The sequence below is a fragment of the Sinohyriopsis cumingii genome, chromosome 13 (genome assembly GCF_028554795.1).
Source record: "Sinohyriopsis cumingii isolate HCF-2022 chromosome 13, ASM2855479v2, whole genome shotgun sequence".
In the NCBI taxonomy this organism is placed as follows: Eukaryota; Metazoa; Mollusca; class Bivalvia; order Unionida; family Unionidae; genus Sinohyriopsis; species Sinohyriopsis cumingii.
In genome coordinates this window covers 45427690-45444509 of record NC_142973.1, presented here as the reverse complement: position 1 = coordinate 45444509, position 16820 = coordinate 45427690, and the positions used below count along the sequence as shown (strand labels likewise).

At 35.0% G+C, this 16820-nt stretch overlaps 1 protein-coding gene across 1 annotated transcript in view; it reads right to left on the bottom strand.

Moving 5' to 3' along the window:
- Positions 1–16820, bottom strand: part of LOC149785337 (microfibrillar-associated protein 1-like) — a 44333-nt gene that overhangs the window by 13518 nt on the left and 13995 nt on the right. The window contains exons 5-7 of the mRNA XM_089979234.1: positions 14232–14291; positions 9377–9501; positions 3718–3826 (exon numbers count right to left, since the gene is read on the bottom strand). Of these exons, the coding sequence (XP_089835360.1) occupies positions 3718–3826; positions 9377–9501; positions 14232–14291 (294 nt within the window). The remainder of the gene's footprint in view (positions 1–3717; positions 3827–9376; positions 9502–14231; positions 14292–16820) is intronic.

Here is a 16820-nt window from a genome sequence, read left to right as displayed (position 1 = left end):
ACATTTTTGTAGGAAATTATTATTATCATCAATTCATTGGTTGGTAATTACACATGGATGCAGAGACGCTGCCAGGATTTTAGCTCAAGCGGGAAAGCCCTCCTCCACTGTCATCAAAATAAAGAGGGAGTAGAAAAAAGGAGGGGTGAGGGGGTGGAGGAGGAAACAGATAGTCCAATATTTACCTAACATTTAAATATCCATCTCTCTTACTTTCTGGTCCACTCTAAATCTTCAAAAGATGTCTTCCCTAATTGAATAAGCATTAATCTGTTCATGGTTTCTGAACTTCATATGTTCCTTATCTTTTGAATAGTGTTCTGTTCTGAGAACTCCCTTCCCCAATCTCCTTTCTGACGAGGCAAATGCATAACTAGGTTGAATAAGCTAGAGAACGGTTCTTTATGGTTGTTATGTACAATATTTCACAGCTCATAGGTATTGTTTCTTGGATATCTCTGCTCCAAAATAAGATTCGTCACTAACATGAGCTCTGGCAAAGTTTAACATTCTTGTGTCAGTCTTTCGCTAACTACCATGCCAGATTTCGTATCTGTTCCATATTGCTGTATTAATCCATCAATGTCAAAATCTGCTTGTTTTGACAGAGGTATTTTGATTAAATAAATATCCTTACTTTTTAATATCTTTTTATATTCTTATTAACTTTCCTAAACCTTTAAAATGCTATATAGTTTGTAGCACAAGATCCCTCAGGGCTGAATTGTTTGAGAAAAGAAATGAAGCTTACACTATGCTTTAAAATTGCCTGCAGTTTAATTAGGCCTGGTATTCTGCCTTGTCTATATTTTGAAATACTACTGAATAGAGGGTTGACCAGCGAGCAATCTGGTTTTGTCCATCCAGCATGTACACTGGACCAGTATTCTACATAATTTTCAGGTTCAAAGTCACTCAATAGTGTTTTCAGTATCATTTTCCAAGCACCAATCATCTGATTGACTTCAAAACTTTAAAATCATTATTATCATTGCTATCATCAGGCAGTGTGTGTGCGTGTTTTGGATTTTTAACATAGCTTTTTAAAAAAATGCAGTCATATTGAAATGATGTCTGCAGCATGACAGTTTATAGTGATGTCTAGCACTGGGGCATCATGCTGTACACATGTAGCATGATGTCCCACCCAGTCACATTATCATGACACCAGGCTGACCAGTTCTAACACTAACCTCTTAATACTGAGCACCTAGCTAGGCATCTGTCAGTACCAGTTTTGTAAGTCTTTGGTATGACTTGGCTGCGGTTTGAACCCACAACCTCCTGCATCCAAGGTGGAAGCTCTAACCACTAGGTCACCGGAGTAGTATCATCATGCAGTATTTACTGAATGTAATCATCATATTTAGATGAACCATACTGGAAGTCAGTCATTTTGTGTTTTCTAGGTAGACCATATTTTAAACATGATTGGTAAAACATCATTGATGAATGCAAGGTTAAAACTATGACAAAATGCTTTCTCCAAGGAACAATGTACTAATCAAATTTAGTTTTTTAACAACCAATGATGTCAAGCAAGATGTGTAAACAGTTGCCATTCTGAAAAAATAGACATGTTGTGACAATCACAAGAATATGTGTGCCCTGGCAGCATGTCTGTGGATGTGTATCCAATATGCAATCAGTACAGTACCATATCATCTCAGTTGTTCTATTGCCACTCTCTAAAAGTGAGTTTGATGTTTTTAAGTTTGACTCCACATATTTTGCCAAGTAGGATGAACATACTGAATTATACAATATATGAAGTCAGTCTATGGAACCTTCCAATTAGAAATGGGTGACTGCAGGGCAGCTTTGGCTGCTTTATCTGCCCTTGTATTACCCTTGATACCAATACGACTAGGCAGCCAGCAGTACAGAATACTTTTCTCAGTTCATATGAGAACATCATGTTTCTGCAATATCTTGGATAGTAATATCTTGTCAGATTTAAGATTCTGCAAGGTTTTCAATGTGGAAAGTGAATTCCAAAAAATTATGAAATATATGGTTTTTGAAAGGTTTTAATGTGGAAAGTGAATCTGAAAAGATGAAGAAATTTGGTTTTTGAAAGGTTTTAATGTAGTTCCAATCCTTGAGTATGACTAGAGTCTGCAGTAAAAACTGAAGCTTTATATTTATGCTGTGGGGGGTGTTGCTCCAACTTGGTCTCCATCTTTAAAACAAAAGTGGAATGAATATATGGAGTACTGAAGGATCAAAGGTTAGACAAATGGAAAGGTCCAATTTAATATTTCCAGTTTTCTAAGATAAGATGATGACGACCCACATGTCAAGCCCATAACCAAAGCACTGATGTAAAGAAAAAAGTGGCCTTCACACCAAGGTCAAATGGCTGAGTGCGTATCCCTAACGTACATTTTCTATGACTGTGATTATGTTCACAGGTCCAAGGGGCAAGCATGTTGGAGAATGAATCATCTTAGTGTCCTAATGATTCATCCTGAAGAAAGGCCATGCTGGGGTTTAGGAAATGTAAGTAAATGAAACAAGGATATCATGAATGGCACCTGTCCTGCATTTAATAGCACTCTATGCAGGCACTGGTATGGTTTGAAGGACTCTATGGATTTTAGTCCAATGAGTCTAAATGACCTGGACCTTTGGTCAAGGTATGTGGTCCTGAACTAAACTTGCGAAGCAGAAACCATTATTTTCTTATCTGATTTACCATGACTGTGAGTTCTGATCTTTCAACCATGAAGTCTAAAGATTTCTTTGTTACCCTTGATGTGAGCTATCCATTAAGTTTGGCAGTGCTCAAAATATTGGACAGCTGATGCCCAGGGCCCCACTAAATGTAGATCAGCAGGGACATAAAAAGAAACTCTGAAGCCCACTGTCTCACCCTTTCCTAAAGTTGTCACAGGTTAGACGAAAAGAACACTTGCTGTAAAGATGTGGTAGTGCCAGATAAGTGTGCAGATCTACACTATTCCCGCCAAAGGTGTCACTTTATTTCATATTGCCACCAAAATCTCAACTGTTAAAATTTCGTCCAGTTTATTTCATCAAGAATTCATCCACAGTAAATGGCCATGGAACAATATCAGAACTATCAACCCTAAACAGACCTTCTCAAAGAGGCGGCGGATATTGTTTCTATAAGTTAGACCAATTTTCAGGAAGGTGAAATAAAATATAATGTACTACTATTGTCTGGTTGGAAAAGAATTGTGGTCCGATGCACAAAGTCAATATTATGTTCAACCAAAACATTTGTAAAGTACACATTAGCCTAAATGACCTCCAGGTAAATTTCAGAAATTACAGTTCCAAACACCAATGAAGTCAATGACTTCTCATGTCACATTTCTTTCAAGGAAGGCCAAGTATCTGGATATTGTTTTTACGCTGACTGTTTGTATGTTTTAAGTGGCCCGATTATCTACTTCACATTCTACATGTTTTCATTTCCTGGATGACATTTCAAAACTATGCTGTAATGTAAAAGGCAAAAACTTAATCATGTGGGTGGTCTACATGAACATCATGAGCATTGTATGGCATCTGAGGTACCCCTGTAAAGTAGGTTTGGTTCCAGGATCCAGACCAAACCCAAACAAATCAATATTCAAATTTGACAGCAACAATCTTATTTTAAATTTTTTGCTAGTATTTTGTAAGTCTACAATTTGAAAGTTGTGGTAATATCAAGCTTGCACAGGTAATTAAAATGGTAGTAATTACCTTAAATGTCTGCTTCCTCCTCTCCTCAGCTAATCTCTTTGCCTCTGCTTCCAGCTCCTTTTGTCGTACTTCCTCTCTTTCCTTTTCCTGAATTGTAACTCTGTACTTCCTGAGGGAAAATGTATAACAATTAAACGTATATAAATCAGTGGCAGAGAAACCTGTCTGCACTTTTTTCAATTATTTACTTGACTCCCCAAACAACTCAACACTCAGTCCCACCTCCTTCCATTATTACAACCCAGTAACTTTCACAGTGCACCATCCCATTGGAAGGTTTTATTTTCAAATATGTAGGAAGAGATCCAAACAAATACATGAGAGTCCATGCAGTTCCTTTTTATGAATACAAGAGAAATGATTTTAAAAAAAGTGTTAACTCATAAACATGAATCCCCTCACCAATGGAGCACATCTGGTTTGAAGTAGCTGACAATATACAGACCAGTATGGAGAACTGATTTAGAGGCAACAAGAGTTAATTGCCTTGGAATAAGATTTGCCATGGCAACGGATTCAGGTTGGTGTAGACAGGATTCAAACCCTGTACTCACTGGCTGTGAATCTAACTTAATGCCTAAGCCACCATTTGGAGGAAGGAAATATTACTACTCATTATAATAATACATCAACATGAATAGGGTTGAACATAGCTTCATTAGTCTAGATGTAATTGGGACACACACACACACACAGAGGCAGACAGGAATGATTACAGAGGTCACTCTTGTGGTTGGCAGAGGTAGCTAGTTGTATAATCCATGTAAAATCAACAAGGACATTCCCTCAATAGCAGGAAGACATCTGAAGTAGCTGACAACATACAGACCAGTTTGGAGGATTGATTATAAGGCAACAAGAGTTAAGGGCCTTGCATACAGATATGAATTGGCAGTCAATTTAAGCCAGTTTGGACAGGACTCAAATGATTTACCCACTGGTTTTGAGTCTGAACCAATGACTCAGCCACCATGCACCATACTATTTATCAGGATGCATCAACATACCAGGTTTCATCGCAGTATGATCCAAACTGACTTTGAATGGCTAAGTTGTAATAGGATAAAAAATGCAGTGATTGTAAAACAAATTGAAAATACACATGTCACTTACATGTTAACAGTGACACAGTTCTGGTACAGTTGAGGTACTGTGCTTAAGACACACTCACACACCAATTTTCAAATGTGTATGCAAAATAAGGTCAAAGATAATGACAGTGTAATAACTGAATAGCTGAAAATACACAAGTGACTCTAAATTGGGACACAGTAACCTACATTTGATATGGTTATGTTATCCTTCCTGAGAAGCATCCAGATATCAAACTGTATAGAAGAAATAGGGTCCAAAATATTGGGATGTGTGGATGGGTAATTAAAAAACAACTGAAAATTACAGAAAACCTTCAATTGTGACAATAAGGGACTTGTGACCTCCCTTGGGTATGCTTGGGTTACAATTGTTGTGATACAACCACATACTAATTTTCAAGAGTGATAGGATCCAAAATAACGACATAAAAATAGCTGAACTATACACTGATCATTCAACTGTCAAAATCAGGTCACAGAGACCTCCTTTTGGTATGGTTCAGTTACTCTCCTTGAGGTGCATCCACATACCAATTTTTAACAGCATAGGTGGGACAGGATCTAAGATGACATGTTAAACGAGAGCTAAAAATAATCAATTTTCAAAATCAGGTCACAGAGACCTTCTTATGGTACAGTTGACTTAATCTGCTTGAGATGCATCCATATTCCAACCTTTGTGTAAGTGAACATAGCCCAAGAAATAATGGGTGTAAGGAATGAATAACTTAAATTACAAAAATCACTCAAGCCGGAACATTATGCCATTTAACTTATTTTTATTCCATCCCCTTTAATTGATCTGATACAAAAGACATAATTAACATGACAATACAAAGGCAGATCTTCTTTCAATTGAGTGTAACAGTATAACAAATACTTCTACAAGTGGGAGATCACAACATGGCCTGTACTTAATTTGGTTCTCATAGAAATGTTCAATCATAGCTATGACAACAGACTGAGTTTTCACATTTGAATACAAGCAGGTCTATTGCATTTATGATGATTACACTTCCAAATTAAACAATAGAACTAAAACATGAATTTCACTTGACAAAACCAGTGTGATTTTCATAGATCAAAATGTTTGCAGAATATTGTTATTTAAAATGTTCTGTGAATGTTGTTTGGAAAGAAAATTTAAGAAAATATATTTCTGGGTACCAATGACCATTTTAACAATGAAATGTGATATATCAGTAGGGAACCTTGTTTTTGCATTTTCAAGTTTAAAAAAGGTGATCAATGCTTGACCATACATTATACACAGATCTGAGAGTTATCTTGGCAGAAATTGAGGGAGTGGTGTATGTTACAAGACAGCTGTAGGGGTCCCGAGTGGCCAAGTGGTCTAAAGCACTCTCCGTTATGGATCACTGCCATCTCACCTCTGTCTGCGTAGGTTCGAGTCTCGGATTCAGCCAATGTGGGTATGTGAGAAAGCTTGCCAGTAGCTTCTCGAGGGTCGGTGGTTCTTTCCGTGGTTTTCCCGGGTTCTTCCTCCACCATTAATACTGGCCGCCATGTATAGCCTATCGTGTGCTGAAAAATGGCATCAAACCCTACAACAACAACAAGACAGCTGTAATTTCAATGCCAAATTCTTTTTATAAAGCTTCTGATGTTGAACAAAAACCGCTCCGGTGGCCTAGTGGTTAGAGTGTCCGCCTCGTATGCGGGAGGTCGTGGGTTCGATCCCCGGCCGAGTCATACCAAAGACTAACAAAAACGGTACTAACAGCTGCCTCGCTTGGCGCTCAGCATTAAGAGGTTAGTGTTAGGACTGGTCGGCCCGGTGTCAGGATGTGACTGGGTGGGACATCATGCTACATGTCTGCGGCATGATGCCCAAGTGCTAGATATCACTATAAACTGCCACATTGCAGACATCGTAGTGATATGACTGAAAAATTGTTAAAGCTATGTTAAAAAATCCAAATCACACATGTTGAACACTTCATACATCATGAACATAATAAGAGCAATAAAACTGTTCCAGGCACAGTCATGATATATCTACATACAAAGTGTTTTTTGATCGATAATTAATATGGCATTTTTTTTTTAAAAAAAAGCTTGAATCATTCAAGGTATTTTTCAGGTATACTGACAAATTACCTCCATTCATACTCATGTGTGTTATCATGCACACAACTAAAAAAACTGGGTCAAGACTTTTGACCTAACAAAAAATTGCTGACTATTGTTTTTTTATGTAATGACTGATCAAAAATTCATTTGTACATGTACAAGTTGTGTTTTCATAATTTCAATTTAGGTACAAAAATGCAAGCAGTGATTAGATCCCATGGTCAATTAAGTTGAGTTTTTTCAAACTGTTTCACCAAAGTGCCCGTCAGTTGATCATCAGATCTTCTCGAATTTTATTCAGAATCAATAACATATTGCAAGAAAATTTCCATAAAGAATCAGCTAGATTTTTTATAGTGTTTTTGACACAAAATGCATACAATTATAACGTTTAGGAGAAGTAGCCATAAAAAGATTTTCAAGATGACTGTCAAGGCAGACATTTTGATGGTTGGAACATCATTTCATACAAAACATCACTTCATATAAAAATGATATACTGCAAAAATGTTTTTTTTTTAATTGCATAAAATAAAAGAGTCAACATGACCATATGTTTGGAATAAGCAGTTGTAACAAGATTTTCGCAACTGTAAGTCTGGTAGTCATTTTGGGAATCACATTGAAATCATTTTCATTAAAGGTCAACTACACAAAGTGAAAAGTGTTTTATTGATAAAACAATGTCAATGCAACAACCCCTTTGAAAGGAAAAGCAATAAACAAAGATTTTCAAGACAGCTACAATGGTCGCCAAGTTGGCATTGTGATCAGTAACATTTTTACTTATAAAAACTAGGTATCATGAAAAGCCTTAATATGAAAAACCCATGTTGGTAGGATCATCTGATCAGAATTAGTAGTCTTAACAAGATTTTTAGGATGGTCACCATGGCCATGGTATGATCAGCTCAACTTTCAATTTGAACCCACTACATTCTCAAAAAATGGCCACTCTGGTGGCCATGTTGGAGGCCATATTAACACCAGTTCCTTTAGACCCAATTATGCATCATAGTAAGCATTTTGATGAAAAACCCATACCACAACAACCATCCATTTGTAAGACTTAGTGATAAGATTTTAAAGATTGCCATCGTATCATCCATGTTGGATGTCTAAAAAGTACAATATTTATTTAGGAATTGTATTCATTATGAGAAAAGTCTTTTAGTGAAAACCACATGTTAATGTCACTGTCCATTCAATAGGAGTAGCTATAACAAATTTGTGCTAATGATTGGAAAGAAGATGGATATCCAAATGGATATGGCCAATTAGTAACAAGGTTCTACACAAGTTCTTCTGATCTTTAAAAAGCAAAGCTAAACGCTCAAGTAACTTATGCTAGAATCACTTAAGACTTCAACCCAACTGTCCCCCTGGTTTCATCCTATTCAAGCACAGGTCACCATTTTTTATGTGTGCTTGAAATACTTGCATACTGGAACAAGACCCAGGCTGTAGTTAGTGCAAAATAATTTTTCAACCTTGCATTCCAAACTGGAAAATGGCAGTGCCACAGTTAAAGTGCAAGATAAGAAGGCTTTCAAGATCAAAGGGGATGGGGTTGTTTGGTGAATAAGAGCATTCTGTTGCAAACTTCCAGAGTACGAAGATGGATGCCAAAGTGATTGCTTTGTCAAGCTTCTGCCAAAGCAGTTTCAACAAAACCAAAATTAAAAGCTCTATAATCAAGACTTTTTGCATTTACTTTTCAGTTCCAACTGACTTTTGATATGGGTAAGGAGTGGGCATTGAAAAAGGTCATTTTTGGGGAAAAGCAAATCTTTATGCAGGTAGAAATTAAACTTGTACACTTTTTAGTTTCTGCAAATATGTATGAAACTAGAAGTACCAAGATCTTTGACCATGCCTCAATACTACTGTCATACTTTGTGTGACATCATAATATATTATAACTGCTCTGAGACATTAAATATCAAGAAATGTGTCAACATTCATAGGATATTGCTTCAGAAAAGGACATAACTTTAAGCTGCATACAAGTATCAAAACTGCACTTATCTGACCTTCTCATCAAGATTCCATGACTTGTATGCAGACAAAGTAACTCCTATTTGATTTATGAGTAACATTACTTAAGTACTTTATTGGCTGTTTCCTAGTGATATACAAAAATATAAGTGGAAGAAAAAAAGTTTCTTGTATATGTCTGGTCTGAATGGCACTTTGAACACAAAGTTGGCTATTTCAGGTTACGGAAATGAAAGCTAAGTGCCTTTTCCAAGGATACATGATGGCAGCCGGGCTGCCCTGGGTGGGTATCAAACCCATTACCCGTGAATTATGAATCCAATGCTCTTCCAAATGAACTACTGCAATGGAGCAGAATTCTACAAGTGGACCACAATAGATCAAATCTTGCTCTTCTGTTGTTTTTTTAAAAAAAAGGACTGAATAAACCTCGATTACTTGAAAGACTGTGCTGTAAGGGCTCTTCTACATACTTGCGTACAAACACAGGCTTCAGCCGAGGTCCTGTCTCTTCTTCTGAGTCAGAATACTCTTCGTACTCTGAAGATTCTTCTTCACTTTCCCCTTCTGATTTCTCCTCCTCAATGTTCATCAATTCCTACAGACAGCATAAGTGGCAAAGTAATTAGTTAATGTACAGTAGTCTCAATTAGTGACATGAACTGTTTTTTAAGTAATTAACTGAACATATAACTACACAATCAATAAGCTGTAAAGTGTTTCAACATCATCACAGAGCAATTTCCTAATGAAAAAGAGCCAGGACAATATCATTAAATTATTATCATTAAATTACTATTATCATTAAATTATTATCATTAAATTACTATCATTAAATTATTATCATTAAATTATTTTTTATACATTGGCATCTTTCACATATTTTGTGCAGTAAAGCTCAGTAACAAGGCTTATTTAAATTCTTTTTCAAAACTGGTGCAATAATTTTATACATCCATTTTAAAATATTTTCTTCTTCCAAGTTTAGTTCAATTTCAACAAAAGAACTGATATAATATATGGCAATTCCACGTCCAGTTAGACTATAAACAACTTTCTAAAGATGCAAGGCAGCATGTGAATTATGCTGACTGCTTGATCAAATATATTTTACAATATCTGGGCATTTATGCAGGGCTCCAGTTGGCCGAGTGGTCCAAGGTTCTCACCTTGACAGATCACTGACATTTCATCTCTGTAGGTGTGAGTTTGATTGTTGGGTATGGCCAATGTGAGTATGTAAGAAAACTTGCCAGTAGCTTCCTGTGGGTGGTTGGTTTTTCCCCCAGTTCTTCCTCTGCTAGATATAGTCACCACTAAGTACAGCATATCATGTGCTGAAAAATGGCATTAAACCCACAAGAACAACAATCTGGTATTTATGCCATGAACAACAGTAAATCTTAAATATGTTTCAATAACAGAATAGCAATATTTGTCCAAGACATTTCTTAGTTTTGAAATTTTCAATTTGCTGATGATAAAAGTTTCAATTTGCTGATAGTAAAATCTGGTAACATAAATATTCGGTGTAAACAACATTTATTCCATGAGATGCTGTACTAACTTCAGTGTGAATTTAAACACTGTTATGTATATCTGATTAGATATATATTTATTTCAATTTAATTGTTTGTCAGTCTTAAATTTTTTATTTTTCATTATATGATATTGTAATGTAAATTTATTCACTAGAGATGATTATATTTTTAGAAAATAGTTTGACCTTGCTGTTAATTTATAAACACCAGGTGTTGATCTAAATCCTGACCTTGTTTCAGAATTTTGTAGCAAAATTCGTAAACAAGTTCTATTTTATTTTAAAATGATTGGTTGTTTCCAAGGTCACAATGGGACTTTGTCTTTAAGATACAAACAATTTTTATTATTATTATTTCTTAGAGTAAAATGATTGGTTTTTGTCAGGGTCACACTGGGTAAATGTGATCTGTAACAAGTAATTGCTTCTATAAACTTCCAGACGATCGCGAGACCCTTGTTTATGTTTTAGAAAGCCCATATAACCCACATTTTGGAGAATTAATCTCAGTAGAAGCATGACTGTTAAACTGTTGTATCTTGTGCTGTTTGGAGTTATTTCAAATTACTATGTTTAAAGTTATTTCAAATTACTTTGACTCAAAAGGATTAATTCCATTATTTTTCTGGAAAATCCATGTGCTCATGTAATATTGTGGAACAATGAGTTTTTTAATAAAAATTTATTCAGCTATCAGAAACCGGAGTGATAATTTTTATTTCTACAAGGAACTGTAGACTTCAACACTACATATTGCAGCATACATCATCATCTTCTATCTTGGATTCTTCATCGGGATTCGAATGTGAAATCAGTAGGACATTCTGTTATTAGGACTACTAAAATAGTATTCTCTGATTATTTTATTCTATAAAACCGTAAGTTCATATTTTTTTCTTCATTTTTTTACAGAATTATTCCAGGGAAATAAATTATTGTATTCTTCAAAGCTTGTTGTTTTCACTCTTTCTTGTGTTACTGTTTATTCAAGTCTAAACAAGTGACATAAGAACATTACTATAAAGATGATTTCAAAACACTTTCAAACAAGCTAAGTAAACATTGCATCTTGTGTACTACTTGTCAGCAGTAACTTTAAATTTTTTAAAACAGATTGTAAAGAGAATGATCTGTGTGTATTTCTTGAGCTACTATGGTGTTGGTTCTACCAGTTGTCAAAAGAATTGTACATATAAATTTCTCTCTCTAAGCCATGTACCAATAATTCTATTGTTATCCTAATATCCAAATACCCTCATGACCAAATTAACATTTCTGTTTTGAGGGGAACCTGTGGTTTAGTAAGGTTCTTTTTTTTTCAGCTTTGATAAGGATGTGAACAGTTATGTCCCTTACATGAGTAACTACTTGCTTACTGCTGCCTGCTTTAAATTACATGTCAAATTTATCAACTGATATTTAAATTGCATGTGTGTGTTCCAATATTTAGTTCCAATACATGTATATGTGTTCTGATATTTAGCTCCACATACATATACATACATACATATAAAGTCTATATGTTTCATAAACAGTTAATAGCCTCTGAATCATTAAATAATTCAATTTTTAAAAATTACAGACATTATTGAAGAGTTGCATGATTGCATCAGTGTTATTCTCAAATTCATTCTTGTAAAAATCCTTGAGATTATAGATTTATTATATGCTCATTTTTTCCCCCCGTTAACTTTACATTGTCGGAATTGTTCAGTATTCCCCGATACTGAATGCGCGCGACAATACACATATAGCATTCACGTGAATAAAGGAACTACTTTCTATTGTAAACAAGCAAAGACGCAGACACCAGCACTTTTGATTTGTAAACAAATCATATACACTCGCGTAAGAGGCTCTTTACGTTGTGGTTATTTAAATTTGTTTCTGAATGAACTAAAACATGTTTCGTAGACTGTACACACACAAAAAACCCAGCTGTTTTGGCACATTCCGCGTTGATACAATGTTACGGATTTAGGCTAGCTACATTATATAAAAGACGGACGATCATGTCCTTACAAATAACATACAACTGACAAGGAATATACTGTATTCTTTATCTGGTGATAAGAATGGCAAAATAAAATATACTTACAGTTTTACATCCTGAATTTCCTCAAAATGTTTTTTCTTAATTCTGCAAATCGGAATTACATGAGCCACGTCATAGGTTTTCAATCTGGATTACACATTTCAAAAGTGTGCTGTAATTTCTATAAGTGCAATTGCATCCTCCTTACTGCACTCAAAATGAAATATACATTAAATTCCATAGCGTTCTTTTGAAAATTGCAATTGAAAGACTTCATATTTTCCCACGTTATGATTTCAAACATTCGATGACAGAAACAGAAACACATTTGCAGACGTAAATACGCTTTTCCCGCGCCACTTCAATCCGATGAATTTCATGTATAATTTGCACAGATGAATCCAGTCCAAAATCACAAACTTTCATCGAATCGAAACAAAATACCAAAAATGCATTCACTCCAGATCAAATGGAAAAGTCATTGAAATGCGCATTCATTCACAATATGACTGCAAATTTCAATTTTAACTAGACACGCCATTTTCTTTCGAAAGTTATGTTGACCGCGCGACTAAGTTCAAATTTATCTGGGCGGAGCTATGTGCGCATTAATAATGATGTCATTTTGTAATGTCAAATCTGCGCTTGTGTATTTAATTTGGAATACGGCATTCATTCATTTACGTTGTTTCTTGTAGTGTATTTTGTTTATATAATTTAACCTTAGGTTGAATAAAAAAATGAGCATATAATAAAAAGGTTACTGCATTTGTATGGGAAAATATGAACTCGTTTTGTCAGAAGGATATACTGCACTCACAAGTTCGTGCAGTATTCATTCCGAAAACTCGTTCCTATTTTCCCATACAAATGCAGTAACCTATAAATATGACACTCTATATACTTGACATCTAGTTTCTACACTGAAGGTTTAGATGCAAATTAAGTCCTTATTTAAACTGAAGTTATCCTGGATTGCTAACTCAGTTCTAAGACACTTGCTGGATGTACTTACATTATGACCTGAAAAGTTATGATTGTTTACAACTAGAGTAATTTAATGACATATTTTTCTTCTTTCTGAATGATGATTAAGTGGATCTATTATATATTTTGTTAATTTTTGTCTGCAAAAGTGACACAATTCAGGCAAATTATCTTATTTTCATTTCCAAGCCTTTTGATCAGAGATCAAGTCAGAAACATATAGAATGTATGTATAATCGGCACAAACCTGGCTATATAGTACTGTGTAAGTTTAGGGATGCCAAAAAGCATACTTAAAAAAAGAGTTCATGACCTTCAGACTAGAGCATCATCCCAGAACACATTCCAGGAAAAATGTTTGCCTCCATTGCTCATCTCTTATGGTGAAAAAGGGGAGACATAAAAAATCATGCATGGTCTGAAGATGGGCAAATAAACATTCTCTTATTCGATTTGCCATTTTAGTGGCATTAAATTATATCGATTGCATTTCAAAAGCTGACAAATGAGCATGGTGTTAATTCTACCAACTGGTTTGTTTTGGTTGGTACCTCCCCAGCCGAAGATGTTTGGTGTTGTTTTACTTTGCATGGCCTACAGATATTTCCATATTGTTGGATAGACATGTGCTTTGAGTAAGATTACATAACTACAGGCTTGCAGAAATTTATTCTTGAACTATTAAAATGTATTACATCTGATATGTGTGAATACATGTCAATGTTTCAAAACTGTATAATTTATAAATAAATGAAGTAATACACACATCATCTTCCTTTCTTTGTAATGCTCTCTGTCTTAGAAGTATTCTTCTTCTTTCAATTTCCTAGAAAAAAACGAACAATACATCATTCAATATTAATTGTCAAAATGGGTTCAAAATTTGATTTGCATATAATCCTGTAAAAACAAAGAAATTTAGAAAAGACAGAGAATATAGAGTCAACAGAAATAAACATTAAGACAAAATCAAGTTTTTACATAAACAATGGGAAAGAAGAAAAAAAATCTATGAATCTCCATTCCACAAGCTCACTATCTCCAACAAAACTGCTCCAACCCTTTCGGGAACATATTACCTACAAACCATCTTTCACACTCTAACTTGCCTCTATGCTTCCAGCTTCTACCCCTAACAGTGAAGGAGTAAATTCACCAAATTAAAAATAATATACTTTATGCAAGTATAAATGGAGTAGGATTACATAATAACAGGGTTTCTTCTAAAACTGGCAGGATAATAACAACAATCTAGCAGCAGAAGCACAATTTAACATGCTTACAATGTACAGACAAGAAGCAGGACATATTTGTTCCAAAACCTAGTGATAGCTAAGGATATCCGTTTCGTATCAACTTTCACCAAAGTGAGGTAATGACTGTATGTTTTCAGGAGGATGTGATTTTCCTTTGTCATTTGTGAATTTGCAACCTACAATTCTTTTTACTGAGTAAAATATGTTACACTGATACTGGAATCCTATAGCTACATTGCAGAATTTTTCCGGTATGAACACTGCTTCAAATGTGATGTGAAAAAGGGACTGCTTGGTCACTGGAGCCCAACACAGCAATAAGAGAGCTTGAGAAATCACAATTTCAGTAAATAACATTCTACTACACTGTTTTACTGTGAAGCATCAAAAACTGACACAATCATGACATGAAAATAACATTATACTACATTGTGTTACTGTGAAACATCAACTGACATGATCAATACATGAAAATAACATTCTACTACACTGTCTTACTGTGAAGCATCAACAGACATGATCATGATGTGATAATAGCATTCCACAAGACTGTTACTGTGAAGCATTAATTGACATGATCAATACATGAAAATAACATTCTACTACAGTCTTACCGTGAAGCATCAATTGACATGATCATGATGTGATAATAGCATTCCACAAGACTGTTACTGTGAAGCATTAATTGACATGATCAATACATGAAAATAACATTCTACTACACTGTCTTACCGTGAAGCATCAATTGACATGATCATGATGTGATAATAGCATTCCACAAGACTGTTACTGTGAAGCATTAAATGACATGATCAATACATGAAAATAACATTCTACTAAACTGTCTTACTGTGAAGCATCAATTGACATGATCATGATGTGATAATAGCATTCCACAAGACTGTTACTGTGAAGCATTAATTGACATGATCAATACATGAAAATAACATTCTACTACACTGTCTTACTGTGAAGCATCAACAGACATGATCATGATGTGATAATAGCATTCCACAAGACTGTTACTGTGAAGCATTAATTGACATGATCAATACATGAAAATAACATTCTACTACACTGTCTTACCGTGAAGCATCAATTGACATGATCATGACATGACAATAGCATTCTACAACACTGTCTTACTATGAAGCATCAATTGACATGATCAATACATGAAAATAACATTCTACTACACTGTCTTACCGTGAAGCATCAATTGACATGATCATGACATGACAATAGCATTCTACAACACTGTCTTACTGTGAAGCGTTAATTGACATGATCAATACATCATATCATTTATATGATGCACTCTTTACCATCAATACACATTTAAAAGTCGAGTCCAATTACAAACTTTACAGACCCAGAACAGCTGTAACATCATGTCCCAGTAGATCTTGGTCTAAGCAGTTTTGCTATGAGTAATCAGTAAAACAAACAACACATATCCTGATCTGCCAGTGCATTATACAAGGGCAGATCTGGGTCTATGTTGTTTGGACACAACTTATAAGAGAGTATATGGGATCTACACATACCTGCCATATCATGACATGTCAAACACAGTTTTTTTACTCCAAAAAGGCCAGACTTAGACATGTTTATAAAAACACAATATCCAATAAATCTGTGACCTGTCAAAATAGTACATAGTCATGATTCACATAGCTTCATGCTTAAAAATACTATCGCTCCTGGGCAGTTTATATGGCTGTTGAAGAGGCAGCTAAAAGTTCAGGGCAGTCACAGATAAACAACCACAATTCCACATATAACTTAACTATTTGACAACAGCTAAGGTAATTGTATGTTTGCTTTTCCTTTGAGCATTGCTGTGGGGGAGTCCATTAGGCTGGCTAACAACATCGGTAAAAAAAAACAAAGTGGATAAACCCAATTTGTTTGAAGCTTGGTAAATCAGAGAAGAATGTTGAAGAAACCAGTTTTGTTTTTAAAACACTTCATTGCCTTTTATGAAATTTCTTCAGCCATCTTTGGTAAAGATTATTGGCTATTCTGTGATCAGCAGCAATGTTTCTTTAAAGCTGGATGCAAAACGTGTTTTTTTTAAAAGCAAATGTTGCAATGCA